The 15,858-nt window shown below is 35.5% G+C and overlaps 1 protein-coding gene across 1 annotated transcript in view; it reads left to right on the plus strand.

The window, feature by feature from the left end:
* LOC132559564 (syntaxin-binding protein 5-like) overlaps positions 1-15,858 on the plus strand; it is a 97,975-nt gene that overhangs the window by 80,336 nt on the left and 1,781 nt on the right. Inside the window, exons 21-28 of the mRNA XM_060224195.1 lie at positions 5,179-5,298; positions 5,993-6,115; positions 7,062-7,193; positions 8,162-8,262; positions 8,958-9,048; positions 13,892-14,096; positions 14,867-14,991; positions 15,519-15,640. Coding sequence (XP_060080178.1) covers positions 5,179-5,298; positions 5,993-6,115; positions 7,062-7,193; positions 8,162-8,262; positions 8,958-9,048; positions 13,892-14,096; positions 14,867-14,991; positions 15,519-15,640 — 1,019 coding nt within the window. The remainder of the gene's footprint in view (positions 1-5,178; positions 5,299-5,992; positions 6,116-7,061; positions 7,194-8,161; positions 8,263-8,957; positions 9,049-13,891; positions 14,097-14,866; positions 14,992-15,518; positions 15,641-15,858) is intronic.

Consider the following 15,858-nt stretch of genomic DNA (forward strand, 5'->3'; position numbering starts at 1 on the left):
TGCAATGAAACTACCCCCAACTGATCACCTCTTGTTACCAAATGAAATGGCAGTGTAGGGAATGGTGGTCTCTTCATTATAATAAAAGTTTGCAGTTTCACATCTTATTAACACCAGCTATGGGACAAGAGGCCAGGCTCTGCCATGTGTAACGTAAGTGCCAACATTGCTGGGCAATGCACAAAGCAAATTTCTTTTCTAAATGAATTCACATATTGTATACACATATCGTTGGATTTTTAAAATTTGTTTTCTCAATTTATCAAAACATTTCTACCCTCTGAATTTCTGTCTTAAAGCAAACAGATGATCAATGTAATGTTTTCATAACAGAATCTATTCAATTATATCCGAGTCAAAATGGTGAAAACAGAATCCTCCATATACTGGCCAAATGTTCATGTCCCATGCATGGTCACTTCCATTGTACATGAAATTTTATTGAATAACAGCCGAACCAATTGGGGTTTTTTTTTTGGCTAAGTTAAAAATTTATGATGACCAGAACTTTTTCATGCTAGTGGTACAATCAAATTTTTTGATTGCAAAAAAAATTGACCCTTAATAGATAAAGATTGTTAAGAGTCTACTAAGCATTAAGAAGATGACTGTTCTGTCTTTATATTTGCCTTTAACTGTTAGAATAGCAGATTTATTTTTATATAATTGATTAAAATATTTCTTAATTCACTCATTGATGTTAAGTATTAGTCTGATAAACTAGTTCAAAACCTTTTAACAACTCAATCATTTTGCAGTCCCTTAGAGATGTTTAGCATTGTGTATTTCCCAATTTCTTGAAGATAAATGATAGATAATTTTGTTCTGATTGATGATAAACGATTGATCATATAAGTGTCTACGTTCAGGAAATTGGGAATCAATATTGAAGTAGATTGGAAGGGTTTTGTTCTTTTGGTTGTTGTTTGTTGTGGATTGGAAATATTTCAACTGGCTCAGGACACATTTGAGTAACAATTTCAAATCTGAAAACGATGATACAGTATATAAAGTTTTATTTGTAGAAAACATCACCAATCCATATTTGGGAATTTGAGAAATGATAACCAACAACGTAATTAGGGGAAGCCATACATGATTTAAACTTCTATTTATGAAGTTATCTGTTATATTGCTTTACAAGATGTATCTCTTAAGCAAGTTAATTACGATAGAAGGTATCGTGGCTACTCAATCAAACAGTTGGAATATTTCTGTGTTGTGTTTTAAGTTAGCTTTTTTAAACAAGAAAGCAGCCATCTAGTTAAAGTGTATGCTATATATATAGTGTGTACAGTCTGTAGAAGTTTGTGCTGCTGGCCTAAGATTGAAGGTCAAAAAGGAAGATACAACTACTATAATACACAAACCTATTTACCAATGTAACTACATTTTCATCATCTTGATCATTAACTTATACATTTTTTGGAAAAAAAATTAAGTTGACTCCAAAATAGAAGTAGATTAATTTTATATATGTGTCATTCTGTTTTTATACTTGGTGTAGTTTTAACTTACCTAAAGATTTTAGACTGACTTTGATAAATGTCAGAAAGATCATAAAAGAACTTCCATGATTTGTAAGGTGGTAAAACATGTACTAATTTTATTTATTATTAAGATGGCAAAGTATTCCAAATTAAGCTTTTGTTAAAAGTGTTTTTTGTCAAAGCTATCCTAGGATTTATTTAAAGAATATTCTCATTCAATGCTTTACATATTTTGCATGTTTTGGGGATATGCTATAATTGGTAAGAATGTGGTGAATTAGGTATAATTGGATGGTAGTAGTCACATACACTTATAATGTTTCTTATTCTTTATAGTGATGATCATCAATAATCTGTAGAAAGAATGTGAAAATGTCTAAATAGGATGACTGTTATCCAAACGAACAATTCAGAATTCATCAATCCTTATTTAACAGTTTGTCTAATTCTGTTCTGATCTCACATATTGTGAACTGGTACCATTGTGCAGTGCCCTCCGTCTTCTGGTGAAGCTGTAGTTCAGGGCAGTCAGATTTCTTTAAGTGTATTTTGTAAATGACCTGGGCCTATATGCAAGATGACTGCTTTCAAAAAAAAAGTATTTCAACAAGAATCACAGTGTCCATTAATATAGAAGCTTGCTATGGTAATTTCCTTTAAAAAAAACTGGGTCAAACTCACAGTTCTAAAGGTTAAGTGTTTTTTGAATACTCAATGGATGTCTTCCCAACAACCAGTAGACATAATGTCATGATATTTTACTTGTAGCTTGCTGTACTCAAAGATAATTAGTGTCCTTGACCTAAATTCAAGGTCACGGGTCAGATGTGTAGACTTTTTAAAATAAGTTGCAAGAAATCATGATAGCTGAACTATGGTAATCAGTGTGTAGCTTTATTTAGAAATGGATATTTGATCAGTTAATGAAGTATACTTGTATTCATGGTCACATTAAGTAGTGTGCTAAAATTATCTGATATGAAACGGGGAGTACTTATATGTGGACCCGCTCAATCTATTTGCAAAAGGTGAAAGAAGCCATCAGAAGATATTGCAGCAGTTCTTAATGGAGATGAGGTCAAGGGAGGGCAATATAAATTGTATTTAATTAATTACCCCACAATCAATGCCAGAAGGCCACAACATTTCTTAACTGTAATTAAACGAGTTTTAATACCAACCAAGTGAGCAATACAGGTCCAAAATGCCTTTTGTAATGGAATGAACCAGTAATTCTCTTATTGTATATTTGTCCTAGCTGAACAATCTTTTCCAGTGGTTATCTATGATGAAATACTGATAGTTTAAGAAATTAATCATTTCATGTTGAATTTTAGTTCAGGTGGGAAATTTATACTTTGCTGTAGCTTTAAATAATTCCTCTAAAATCTGACATATCACCTGTATGTTCCCTGTATGTTTTGGAGGATTCAACAAAAATTGCTTTTTCTATCTTTTCTCTGACCATTTTCATTAACTCCTATAAGGAAGAATTAACCCAGATATCATTGTGTACCTTTATGTTATTTTGTGGCGTGTCAATTGTTAGTAAATAAACCAATCACATGTAACTTCTTGATAGATGTGATAAAAAGATTTTATAATAATCATTTAATATTGATTTAAAAGTTCCCGGTTAAATGTAATTGAAAAGGTGTAATGGATTATAAACACCTGCACTGCCCATCTGACACTGACCAGGACACCCCGGTGTGAATGGTGCAGTTCATGGGACGTGCCTGGGTATGCGTGTAAGGGTGCGTCACTGTGTGTAACTGTGTGTGTTTTTTGTCACCCCTCAGTCTATCTCAGACCTGACATGTGTTGTGGTAAGTCAAACAAGAAGAAAACATCCTCTTTTCCTCAGCAAAACCCTTTTCTACAAGCCCTGCTGAAATTGATCAGTTCAATTCTATTTACAGAAGCTGGCTTACTCTTATATATTTGAATTTCACTTTTAAAAAAAGTTCAATAATCAGACTTTGAAATCTTTTAAACTTCAAAATATGAAATTAAACAAATCATTCAGTGAAGCAGTCTGTTTCAGCAGGGATTGTCTAATTGTCGTTTAACTTTTTTTAATACCAAACCATTCTTCAATTTTGATTAATATTTCAACACGTTAAAATGTGTCAGATGCAAAATCTGATGCTATAGGGGTCTGATTATAGTCAGGTAAATGCTACCACAGCTAAAAATCTCTTAGGTATGGAATATAAATTTGTGCAGCAGGCCACAGGCTCTTCTGCTGGTACAAGGTTAAAATGGGACAAGCTCGTTATAAATGGGATAGAGTAATTATTATAACATTAATGACTTTTTTCTAGTTTTCATCACACTAATGCACAGCTATTTTTTTCAGCATGATGTTTATAACAGTTTTTGCATGAAAATAAACTTACAAGGTCACAAGCATGTTTTAAAAGCAACACAGTTGACTCCCTTTATTATATTTCTAATATGATTGTGTTTTTATGAATCTGTCATTTTCTACAACTTCAAGCCAAATTAAAAAAAAAAAAAAAACTTTATTTGGCATGACAATTTTCCCTGATATTTCAAACACTGCCTCTCAGGGATGAGTGTATGATTTATAAAGAAAGTAACTACAACTGTGTTTATCTGAAGCAAACATTCTTTGGTAATGAAATTTGACCGTTATTTTTTAATATTCATTTTAACATTTCACATTTATGAAAGTTGCTAGACCTGGTCATTGTGATTTTAAACAAAGCTTATCCCATCGGCAGTAAAAAAAAAAGCACCTCTCTCACTCTTAATTCATGGCAAGATAACAGTAAGGTGTTTACCAGCTCTTACGTTATCTAGCATGCCATACATAAGATTTCATTCATACTTTTTATATTTAATTGTGAATGTCATTTTTCTCAGTTCGTAAATTTGCTAAATGTTACAAGAATTATTTAATAATCAACAATTTTAGGAAATAAACATTTTTTAGCTGTACTGTCTTAGAAATGATGTATGTAATTATGATTGTATGGGATTTTGTTTACATAGGTTTTTCCACAAGCTAAAATAAAACACATATGAGGATTTTATGGTATATGATATGGTGACAATGAGATCAAGCTGTGTACACTTGTATATGACAAATATCTGTTGAAATATGTTAAATTCATTTCTTTATCTTCTTGCATCACTCATTCAGCCCTATAATGTTAATATACAATTATGGTATCTTTTTCAACACATCCATTTTGTCCATTTACCAAACTCCAGCTTAGTCAATTTTGACTTTTCCCATATGCCCTACTTCTTGCACAACCAAATTTTTCCATATTGAAGCCCCTTGTAAATGATATGGAAAGAGAAAGGATCATTTCCTGGTGAATTCATCAATATTCTATTTAGAAAGATAAGTTGGTAACATTGTATTATTCTTGTAACTTTTAAACATTGCTAAGTTGTTAACTATTTCCAGTTATTTTTTTCAGGCAAATGATTTATAAATTGTCAAAATAATATCTTTTAAATTTTACTGATCATTATTTATGTTAAAGATTTTAAAAGCTGTTAATGGGTTAAAGAATTGCAAATGAATAAAAAGATTGAATAACTATGAAATCAAGCTAAGTAATTGAAAGCTCTCAAGTTTTGAAATGTGACAATTTATTATGACTGTGATATTTCTTTTATTTTGTTTTTATACTGATTTGAATTTCAGATAAATCTGACGGGGCATCCTTTTCAAGGTCTCGGAGTTCTAGCATGTCAAGTCTAGAAAATGTTTCAAGGGAGGCTATCCAGTCTTTAGTGTTTGCAGATTCCTATGCTAGAAAAACAGGTCTATTTTATTTTGTTAGTGTGTTGTCTAATTATAAAATGGTAATGACTTAGGATTACAACATTTTTCCCCTCTCAGAAGCACTTATTGTTGATTAAGAACTGCTCTGAATTTGACCAGGACATGAAAGTCTGGGATGATAACCTATACATCTTCTTAAAGCGATTGTGAAGTCTGGAAAACTTGGCTAAGATAGTCAAACAACAAGTCAGAGTCTAATCTAACAGATCTGTTGTTTGTGATCATCTATTAGATAAAATTCTGTCAAAGTTCAATGAAATAGAAGTTCTTGTAACACAACCAGTAGAAGATTAGAGGGTGACATTTTGATGACTTCATGGTCACCTTCATCAGACAAATGACCAGAGTGGAGCGTACTAGCACTGACATACTATAATCCTATGTACGCTAAGGTTGAAAGTAGAGTGACATTATAGTAAACAGATTATAGTCAGTTGGTGTCAATTCAGCTATGCTTTGTTTAACACTTGGTCTGTAATGTGTTGTGTAATCTGTGTAGTCATCGAAACATCACGCTAATCTTCTACTAGTTGTGTTATAAGAACTTCTATTCAATTGATGTTGCTAGCCTAAAGAAAATGTTCTAAATATGTCAAAATTCATATATTTATATTATATTTATGTTGGTTTAATCAATCAATCCAATATATTGTTGAAATTATTTTTGTTACAGATAATTTTACAAGTCCGTGTCTATGGGTAGGAACCAGTTTAGGTTCAGTTATAGTGATAGTGTTAAATCTACCTCTACAAGGGGACCAGAGAGGCACACAACCTGTCATAGTGTCCCCCAGTGGTAAGTCTCTCTTTAACTTCCCATTAACATACTAAATTTACCTCTACATGGAGACCAGAGAGGCACACAACCTGTCATAGTGTCCCCCAGTGGTAAGTCTCTCTTTACCTTCCCATGAACATACTAAATTTACCTCTACATGGAGACCAGAGAAGCACACAACTTGTCATAGTGTCCCCCAGTGATAAACGTCTCTAACTCATCCATCACACACTCTGTCAACTTCTACAAGGGCATCAGAGAGGCACGCAACCTGTCCCAGTGTCACCCAGTGAAATAGCTCTCTAACTCATCCATCACACATTATGTCAACTTCCACAAGGGCATCAGAGAGGCACGCAACCTGTCACAGTGTCACCCAGTGAAATACGTCTCTTAACTCGCCCATCACACATTATGTCAACTTTCACAAGGGGCATCAGAGAGGCACACAAAGCCATGGTCATTTTATGTTGAACAAATTATATGAATTATCTGTGTGGCTTTTAAGGCTGTTGCTCCAATAGTGGAATTTTATACATCCAGTTGGACTAGAATAATGATGTATGTGAAAATGATTCACTAATAAATTTTGGCTATATGTACAATTGGCATGAAGACAAGTACATTTAGTTTAACCATAAACACAACCATGTTTTCATATTAGCCCAACCGTTTACCTTCTCTCAATCCACACCACATACTGTAAACATACCGGTATATATTATAGTGGTTATTTTGCTTTTTGTGCTGAAAGTATCGTGCTAAAGTATGATGGCACTAATTATTGTTTCTAGATATTGTTTATATATAGCAGTAATTACTGACATGTGAACTCATCATTGCTTTAATTTGCCGGAAAGTGATATGTACTTAATTTGATTGCCCTAAATTAATTACGCTTATAGTATTTTTGTGGCCACAGCCCCAGTTAGGTTTTTACAGTATCCTATGTGTATTTGTACAGGTACGTTAATCCGACTGAAGGGTTCAGTATTAACCATGTCTTTCCTGGATTGTATGGGTACTTTGATCCCCACACAGTTTGAACAGTGGCAGGAGAAGAAGGAAAGCAAGGACAAAGAGAAACGAGATAGAAGTAAGTGGAGACACAAGTCAGGTTGTTGTTAGTGAAACAAGCTAGACTTTTAGGGAGATAAACATCATGATTGTGTGTGAAACAAGCAACAATTTTGTGTTAGGGAGACAGACATCATGATTGTGTGTGAAACAAGTCATACTTTTGTGTTAGGGAGACCGACATTGTGATTGTTAGTGAAACAAGCAACAGTTTTTTGCTAGGGAGACAGACATTGTGATTGTTAGTGAAACAAGCCACACTTTTGTGTTAGGAAGATAGACATCATGATTGTGTGTGAAACAAGCAACAATTTTGTGTTTGGGAGACAGACATTGTGATTGTTAGTGAAACAAGCAACAATTTTGTGCTAGGGAGACAGACATTGTGATTGTTAGTGAAACAAGCAACAATTTTGTGCTAGGGAGACAGACATTGTGATTGTAAGTGAAACAAACCACACTTTTGTGCTAGGGAGATAGACATTGTGATGGTAGGTGCAACAAGCAACAATTTTGTGTTAGGGAGACAGACATTGTGATTGTAGTTAAAACAAGCAACAATTTTGTGTTAGGGAGACTGACATCGTGATTGCAGGTGAAACAAACCACACTTTTGTGTTAGGGAAGTATAGGTCCTTGCTGGTAGTGAAAGAAGATGTGCTACTTATTAGTGAAACAAACTTTTTGCCAGAGAAATAGATATCCTGGTTGTTAAGGAAACAGGCTATATTTTTGTGTATGTTACACATTTTATTGGGTTTTTTCTTTCTTTTGCAATACAAGTCGTGAGCCAGACAGTTTTGTTATTCATGCATTATACATAATTCAAAGTCACCCTGCACCAACAATACCAGACCGACCCTTTCTACTGGCATTTCTAGCTCTTCGTTCTGCTATAGCAGTGTTCTTATGACGACTGAAGAAAACATCAGTTTTCTTTGCATAAGCATTGAAGCATTACTAGAAGATGTTTTTCTCTGTCAACAGATCCAACACCTACCACTCCAAAGCCAAGAATCTCTCCATCCCCGTCAACAGAAATCAGTGATAAACAATATGCCATAATCTGCTCAGAAAAACAAGCAAGGGTAAGTATTGGGATTTATCGTGTATTTATTAGGTTCATTTTAAAACCAAAACCTTTACAATAACGATGAGTATAAAAAACATTATTTTGTATTTGTATGTGTAATGCCAAAGCATACATATGAAGACATTACCCAGTCAAGCCCTTTGTTCATTAACATTTAACCAACTGTCTGTAGCACATTAGGTAAAGGATATTATAGATCTAGATTAAGTTTTATGGTTTATGTTATCCTTGCTTCAAGTCTTTAAATTTGATGATGTGCATGGTAAGTATGGCTCAAAATAACTATTTTCCAAAATCTGTCAAACAACACCAGGTGAATCACTTTGCTGATTTTAGTGGATCTTCACACAGTTGGTCATTGTGTGAAGTTTTTCAGCTGAAGTTCAATTTATGGTCATTCACAGAAAAGATAGTTTAAATTCATCGCCTCTATGCCAAGCTATAAAAATTTAATACAAATGTATACACAAACTATGATTGGGTTTTGAACCAGGTCAGCTTTAAACTGAAGATTGTTGAACAGTTTTTTGATGTGTTACATGTTCATACAAGTACAATATTAACATACTTACATGTTGAACTCCTACCACTGTGATTAGAAAATACAAATGATAAGTTAGCACTCTTAATTTCTAACTAAGTTTTTTTTACAAAGTTTAATGAAATTGTTTTATTATAAAAATATTACAGGTAGTGTCCCTGCCTTCTCAAACCTGTCCATATAAGACACGAATAACAGATGCTTCCTTTGTGGTGAGGGCAGATGTGGTTTCATTACGTGGTAAGTTACAACAAGGCTGTTGTGATCTTATTATGTGGTAAGTATAGTATTAAAGGCAGATGTGATCTCATTATGTGGTAAGTTGTATAAGGTATGGGCAGGTGTGATCTCATTATGTGGTAAGTTGTATAAGGTATGGGCATTATGTGGTAAGTTGTATAAGGTATGGGCAAGTGTGATCTCATGTGGTAAGTTGTATAAGGTATGGGCAGGTGTGATCTCATTATGTGGTAAGTTGTATAAGGTATGGGCAGGTGTGATCTCATTATGTGGTAAGTTGTATAAGGTATGGGCAGGTGTGATCTCATTTTGTGGTAAGTTGCATAAGGTATGGGCAGGTGTGATCTCATTATGTGGTAAGTTGCATAAGGTATGGGCAGGTGTGATCTCATTTTGTGGTAGGTTGCATAAGGTATGGGCAGGTGTGATCTCATTTTGTGATAAGTTGTATAAGGTATGGGCAGGTGTGCTCTCATTATGTGGTAAGTTGTATAAGGTATGGGCAGGTGTGATCTCATTATGTGGTAAGTTGTATAAGGTATGGGCAGGTGTGATCTCATTATGTGGTAAGTTGTATAAGGTATGGGCAGGTGTGATCTCATTATGTGGTAAGTTGTATAAGGTATGGGCAGGTGTGATCTCATTATGTGGTAGGTTGTATAAGGTATGGGCAGGTGTGATCTCATTATGTGGTAAGTTGTATAAGGTATGGGCAGGTGTTATCTCATTATGTGGTAAGTTGTATAAGGTATGGGCAGGTGTGATCTCATTTTGTGGTAGGTTGCATAAGGTATGGGCAGGTGTGATCTCATTTTGTGATAAGTTGTATAAGGTATGGGCAGGTGTGCTCTCATTATGTGGTAAGTTGTATAAGGTATGGGCAGGTGTGATCTCATTATGTGGTAAGTTGTATAAGGTATGGGCAGGTGTGATCTCATTATGTGGTAAGTTGTATAAGGTATGGGCAGGTGTGATCTCATTATGTGGTAAGTTGTATAAGGTATGGGCAGGTGTGATCTCATTATGTGGTAAGTTGTATAAGGTATGGGCAGGTGTGATCTCATTATGTGGTAAGTTGTATAAGGTATGGGCAGGTGTGATCTCATTATGTGGTAAGTTGTATAAGGTATGGGCAGGTGTGATCTCATTATGTGGTAAGTTGTATAAGGTATGGGCAGGTGTGATCTCATTATGTGGTAAGTTGTATAAGGTATGGGCAGGTGTGATCTCATTATGTGGTAAGTTGTATAAGGTATGGGCAGGTGTGATCTCATTATGTGGTAAGTTGTATAAGGTATGGGCAGGTGTGATCTCATTATGTGGTAAGTTGTATAAGGTATGGGCAGGTGTGATCTCATTTTGTGGTAAGTTGCATAAGGTATGGGCAGGTGTGATCTCATTATGTGGTAAGTTGCATAAGGTATGGGCAGGTGTGATCTCATTTTGTGGTAGGTTGCATAAGGTATGGGCAGGTGTGATCTCATTTTGTGATAAGTTGTATAAGGTATGGGCAGGTGTGATCTCATTATGTGGTAAGTTGTATAAGGTATGGGCAGGTGTGATCTCATTATGTGGTAAGTTGTATAAGGTATGGGCAGGTGTGATCTCATTATGTGGTAAGTTGTATAAGGTATGGGCAGGTGTGATCTCATTTTGTGGTAAGTTGTATAAGGTATGGGCAGGTGTGATCTCATTATGTGGTAAGTTGTATAAGGTATGGGCAGGTGTGATCTCATTATGTGGTAAGTTGTATAAGGTATGGGCAGGTGTGATCTCATTTTGTGGTAAGTTGTAAGGTAAGGTGTGATCTCATTATGTGGTAAGTTGTATAAGGTATGTGGTAAGTTGTATAAGGTATGGGCAGGTGTGATCTCATTATGTGGTAAGTTGTATAAGGTATGGGCAGGTGTGATGTAAGTTGTATAAGGTATGGGCAGGTGTGATCTCATGTGGTAAGTTGTATAAGGTATGGGCAGGTGTGATCTCATTATGTGGTAAGTTGTATAAGGTATGGGCAGGTGTGATCTCATTATGTGGTAAGTTGTATAAGGTATGGGCAGGTGTGATCTCATTATGTGGTAAGTTGTATAAGGTATGGGCAGGTGTGTGTAAGTTGCATAAGGTATGGGCAGGTGTGATCTCATTATGTGGTAAGTTGCATAAGGTATGGGCAGGTGTGATCTCATTTTGTGGTAGGTTGCATAAGGTATGGGCAGGTGTGATCTCATTTTGTGATAAGTTGTATAAGGTATGGGCAGGTGTGATCTCATTATGTGGTAAGTTGTATAAGGTATGGGCAGGTGTGATCTCATTATGTGGTAAGTTGTATAAGGTATGGGCAGGTGTGATCTCATTATGTGGTAAGTTGTATAAGGTATGGGCAGGTGTGATCTCATTATGTGGTAAGTTGTATAAGGTATGGGCAGGTGTGATCTCATTATGTGGTAAGTTGTATAAGGTATGGGCAGGTGTGATCTCATTATGTGGTAAGTTGTATAAGGTATGGGCAGGTGTGATCTCATTATGTGGTAAGTTGTATAAGGTATGGGCAGGTGTGATCTCATTATGTGGTAAGTTGTATAAGGTATGGGCAGGTGTGATCTCATTATGTGGTAAGTTGTATAAGGTATGGGCAGGTGTGATCTCATTATGTGGTAAGTTGTATAAGGTATGGGCAGGTGTGATCTCATTATGTGGTAAGTTGTATAAGGTATGGGCAGGTGTGATCTCATTATGTGGTAAGTTGTATAAGGTATGGGCAGGTGTGATCTCATTTTGTGGTAAGTTGCATAAGGTATGGGCAGGTGTGATCTCATTATGTGGTAAGTTGCATAAGGTATGGGCAGGTGTGATCTCATTTTGTGGTAGGTTGCATAAGGTATGGGCAGGTGTGATCTCATTTTGTGATAAGTTGTATAAGGTATGGGCAGGTGTGATCTCATTATGTGGTAAGTTGTATAAGGTATGGGCAGGTGTGATCTCATTATGTGGTAAGTTGTATAAGGTATGGGCAGGTGTGATCTCATTATGTGGTAAGTTGTATAAAGTATGGGCAGGTGTGATCTCATTATGTGGTAAGTTGTATAAGGTATGGGCAGGTGTGATCTCATTATGTGGTAAGTTGTATAAGGTATGGGCAGGTGTGATCTCATTATGTGGTAAGTTGTATAAGGTATGGGCAGGTGTGATCTCATTTTGTGGTAAGTTGTATAAGGTATGGGCAGGTGTGATCTCATTATGTGGTAAGTTGTATAAGGTATGGGCAGGTGTGATCTCATTATGTGGTAAGTTGTATAAGGTATGGGCAGGTGTGATCTCATTATGTGGTAAGTTGTATAAGGTATGGGCAGGTGTGCTCTCATTATGTGGTAAGTTGTATAAGGTATGGGCAGGTGTGATCTCATTATGTGGTAAGTTGTATAAGGTATGGGCAGGTGTGATCTCATTATGTGGTAAGTTGTATAAGGTATGGGCAGGTGTGATCTCATTTTGTGGTAAGTTGTATAAGGTATGGGCAGGTGTGATCTCATTTTGTGGTAAGTTGTATAAGGTATGGGCAGGTGTGATCTCATTATGTGGTAAGTTGTATAAGGTATGGGCAGGTGTGATCTCATTATGTGGTAAGTTGTATAAGGTATGGGCAGGTGTGATCTCATTATGTGGTAAGTTGTATAAGGTATGGGCAGGTGTGATCTCATTATGTGGTAAGTTGTATAAGGTATGGGCAGGTGTGATCTCATTATGTGGTAAGTTGTATAAGGTATGGGCAGGTGTGATCTCATTTTGTGGTAAGTTGTATAAGGTATGGGCAGGTGTGATCTCATTTTGTGGTATGTTGTATTAATTTAAGGCAGATGTAGTCTCATTTTGTAGTAAAACAGCAGATGTGATCTCATTTTGTGGTAAGGTGTATCAATTAAGGGCAGGTGTGATCTCATTTTGTGATATAAGGGAAGATGTTATCTCATCATGTGATGTGATCTTTTTATGTGGTAAGTTGGATTCAGAGCAGATGTGATCTTTTTATGTGGTAAGTTGTATTGACAGCAGATGTGATGCATTACATTATAAGTTGCGATGAGGGTAGATATTGTCTCCTTACATGGTAAGTTGAAGTGAGGGTAAAGGTCTTATTATATATTATCATGGTATATTGTAGATGCCATATGTAGTCTCATTACATGGTAAGATACATCCTCGCTTGATTTTGTCTCTGTCAGTCTGGTCAAAGTTTTCCGCTAGTTTCCACAAAGGCCTACTTTACTGATCAGTCAAATATGCGTAGATGTTAACTGATGTGTTAATTCTCTGCAGGAATGTACTTCTACAGCAGTCAGTCTTGCATTTCATTTATCCATTTGCAATGGTCTTGTTTAGAATTGGCAAGATATACCAGAGTTCTCTATTTTGAGAAAATAACCCATTGGTTTGAGAAAGTAGTTTGAGCTATAAAACTAAACAAGAATCACAGATGATGTGTTTATTAGATTTGGTAAGACAAAGATATTGTATTGTCATTGTCAGTGATATTTATGAGTATTTGTTGCAAAAGTAGTCTGTGCAAATGATTTATTGAATAACATTTACATATATGAAATAGATCAGAAAAAAATGCAAGCAGTACAGAATACAAATGAAATGAATACGTTGACAAGGTAAACATCTGAACACAACAAAAAATTAACTGTTGCTTCATTTCAAAGAGCTGTAAAATGAACATCTTCATAGTGGTATACCTGGCACCCATTACTAAGCATTCATATTGATTAGAATCATACTGAGATGTGTAAATTATTATGCATATGACGGTAGAATAAAAACACTGATTTGTCTTAATTTTCAGATAGTGTATGTTTAGCATGTTATATAGCCAATGGTCATATAACAGTGTTCAGTCTACCCAGCCTTAAGCCTCTACTTGACATGGATTTCCTGCCACTTACCGATCTCCGGATAGCCCGAACATTTGGCTTCAGTAGTAATGGCCATGCTTGTTATTTGTGCTCACCAACAGAGATCCAGAAACTGTCCTTTTCTGCTGATATAAGGTACGTCTCTTCTGTTAAAACAACAATAATCATCAGTTCTTTGCTGATACCACATTTATGAAACATGTATCCTACATAACCTTACACACATATCAGGTTAGTGAGCATTTTCTCTTTGGGGAGATTTTATTTCTGAAATACCATGCCAACAAATTTCAGAGCGTTTCCTAGCTAGAATTTGAAAAATATTGTACCTGTCTCAACAATACTCAGTACACGATCTTACATCACAGTGAAGTACCTTCGTTGTGCTGTTCGCTATCATTTCAGCAAAATGTAATTTTTTCTTCCCCTTTGGTTCCTACTTATGCACTTTAAGTCTGATCAGGAAAATAACATGGCTGTGAGACGGCTATCTTGAATTTTGACAAAGAAAATTTGTCATTATTTCATGAGGACTGGACGGTTCTTTCTCAAATTTCATCCGATAGTTCTCATTAGTCTCTAGTTGTTGCATTTTGATTTTGGGGTTTATAAAAGAATGGCTTACAGATGGCCATCTTGGATTTGGACATTGGTAGTTTATCTCTTTTTCTTTTCTTTTTTTATTTTTTTCTTTTTTTAAGAAATACTTGACAAATCTTTCTCAGCTTTCTAATTAATGTTCCCCTCTTACACTATAGTAACTAAGACGTCACAGGTTTTGTTGATGACATTAACACCTTGAAAACCTACTATTGTTTAAGGGATATCAATAATTGTCCGTTATAGGACTTTTCTGGTTAGGCTGGTTTTTGTCTGACATTGGTTGTACTCTTTGTTTTTTCCAGTGATAATCTGAATGAAATGTTGGCTGATTTGTTTTTACCATGTGAGACCCCTGAAGCTCCAAAACAGGGCTTTTTAAAGAGTTTGTTTGGAGGAGGGACATCCACACTGGACAGAGAGGAATTATGTAAGTGAAAACATCTTCAGTTTTTACTAAAGTAAAAGCTGTAAAAAACTTATAGTTCATTGCAACTTAAATAGCTACAAAATGTTAATACCCTATATTAAACAGTCCATCTTAATAATATCCAATATTTAACACTGTATTTGCAATGTACATTCCCATGTATACAATATACACCTGTTGTTATCCTCACAGCCCTATATATAATACACCAGTCCTGCATATGTTCCCATCTTAGTTTGATTGTGTTTTAAGTGGATATCTGACTGTGAAATGTTTCAAATCTTCTCAGCCAGTAATATCAAACATATTCTGCTGTCCTGTAGCCAGCCTGAAAACTGGTAAAAGATACAGTCAATAACTATTTAAAACTTGAAATGAACATCTTTTTTGAGATTTTCACATGATTTCCTTTGTGTTGCCACTATGACTGACACATCATCATGCAATATAAACATGATATTGCACAGTCACATGACAAGATATCATAAAATGGTGTTATGTTCTTATAAGGATGTATTATGTTGTAGTTGGAGAGATGAGTGGGAAGGGCCCACGGGGACTGGCAACACGGTTACCAGGGACTGGGGGCATGCAGCATCTACAAACACAGACCACAAGTGCCACAGGAGAGGTTGGACGGGCACACAAGGTCAGTTGTATACATGTCTCGGTGTTCATGGATAAATCTACAGCTTATTGTGTGAACTCATAGATATAACTAACCTTTGTGTACTAGGGCGGTCATTGGGAACACCAATATCAATATATTGTGATGCTCAGGAAGCTGATATTATCAACAATTATCAATCATTTAACAATGATCAATATTATTTCATTATTGTTGTAGGTATCAGTAATAAGCTACCA

The sequence above is a fragment of the Ylistrum balloti genome, unplaced genomic scaffold (assembly GCF_031769215.1).
Source record: "Ylistrum balloti isolate Yb309-2 unplaced genomic scaffold, AGI_CSIRO_Ybal_v1 Utg370934, whole genome shotgun sequence".
In the NCBI taxonomy this organism is placed as follows: Eukaryota; Metazoa; Mollusca; class Bivalvia; order Pectinida; family Pectinidae; genus Ylistrum; species Ylistrum balloti.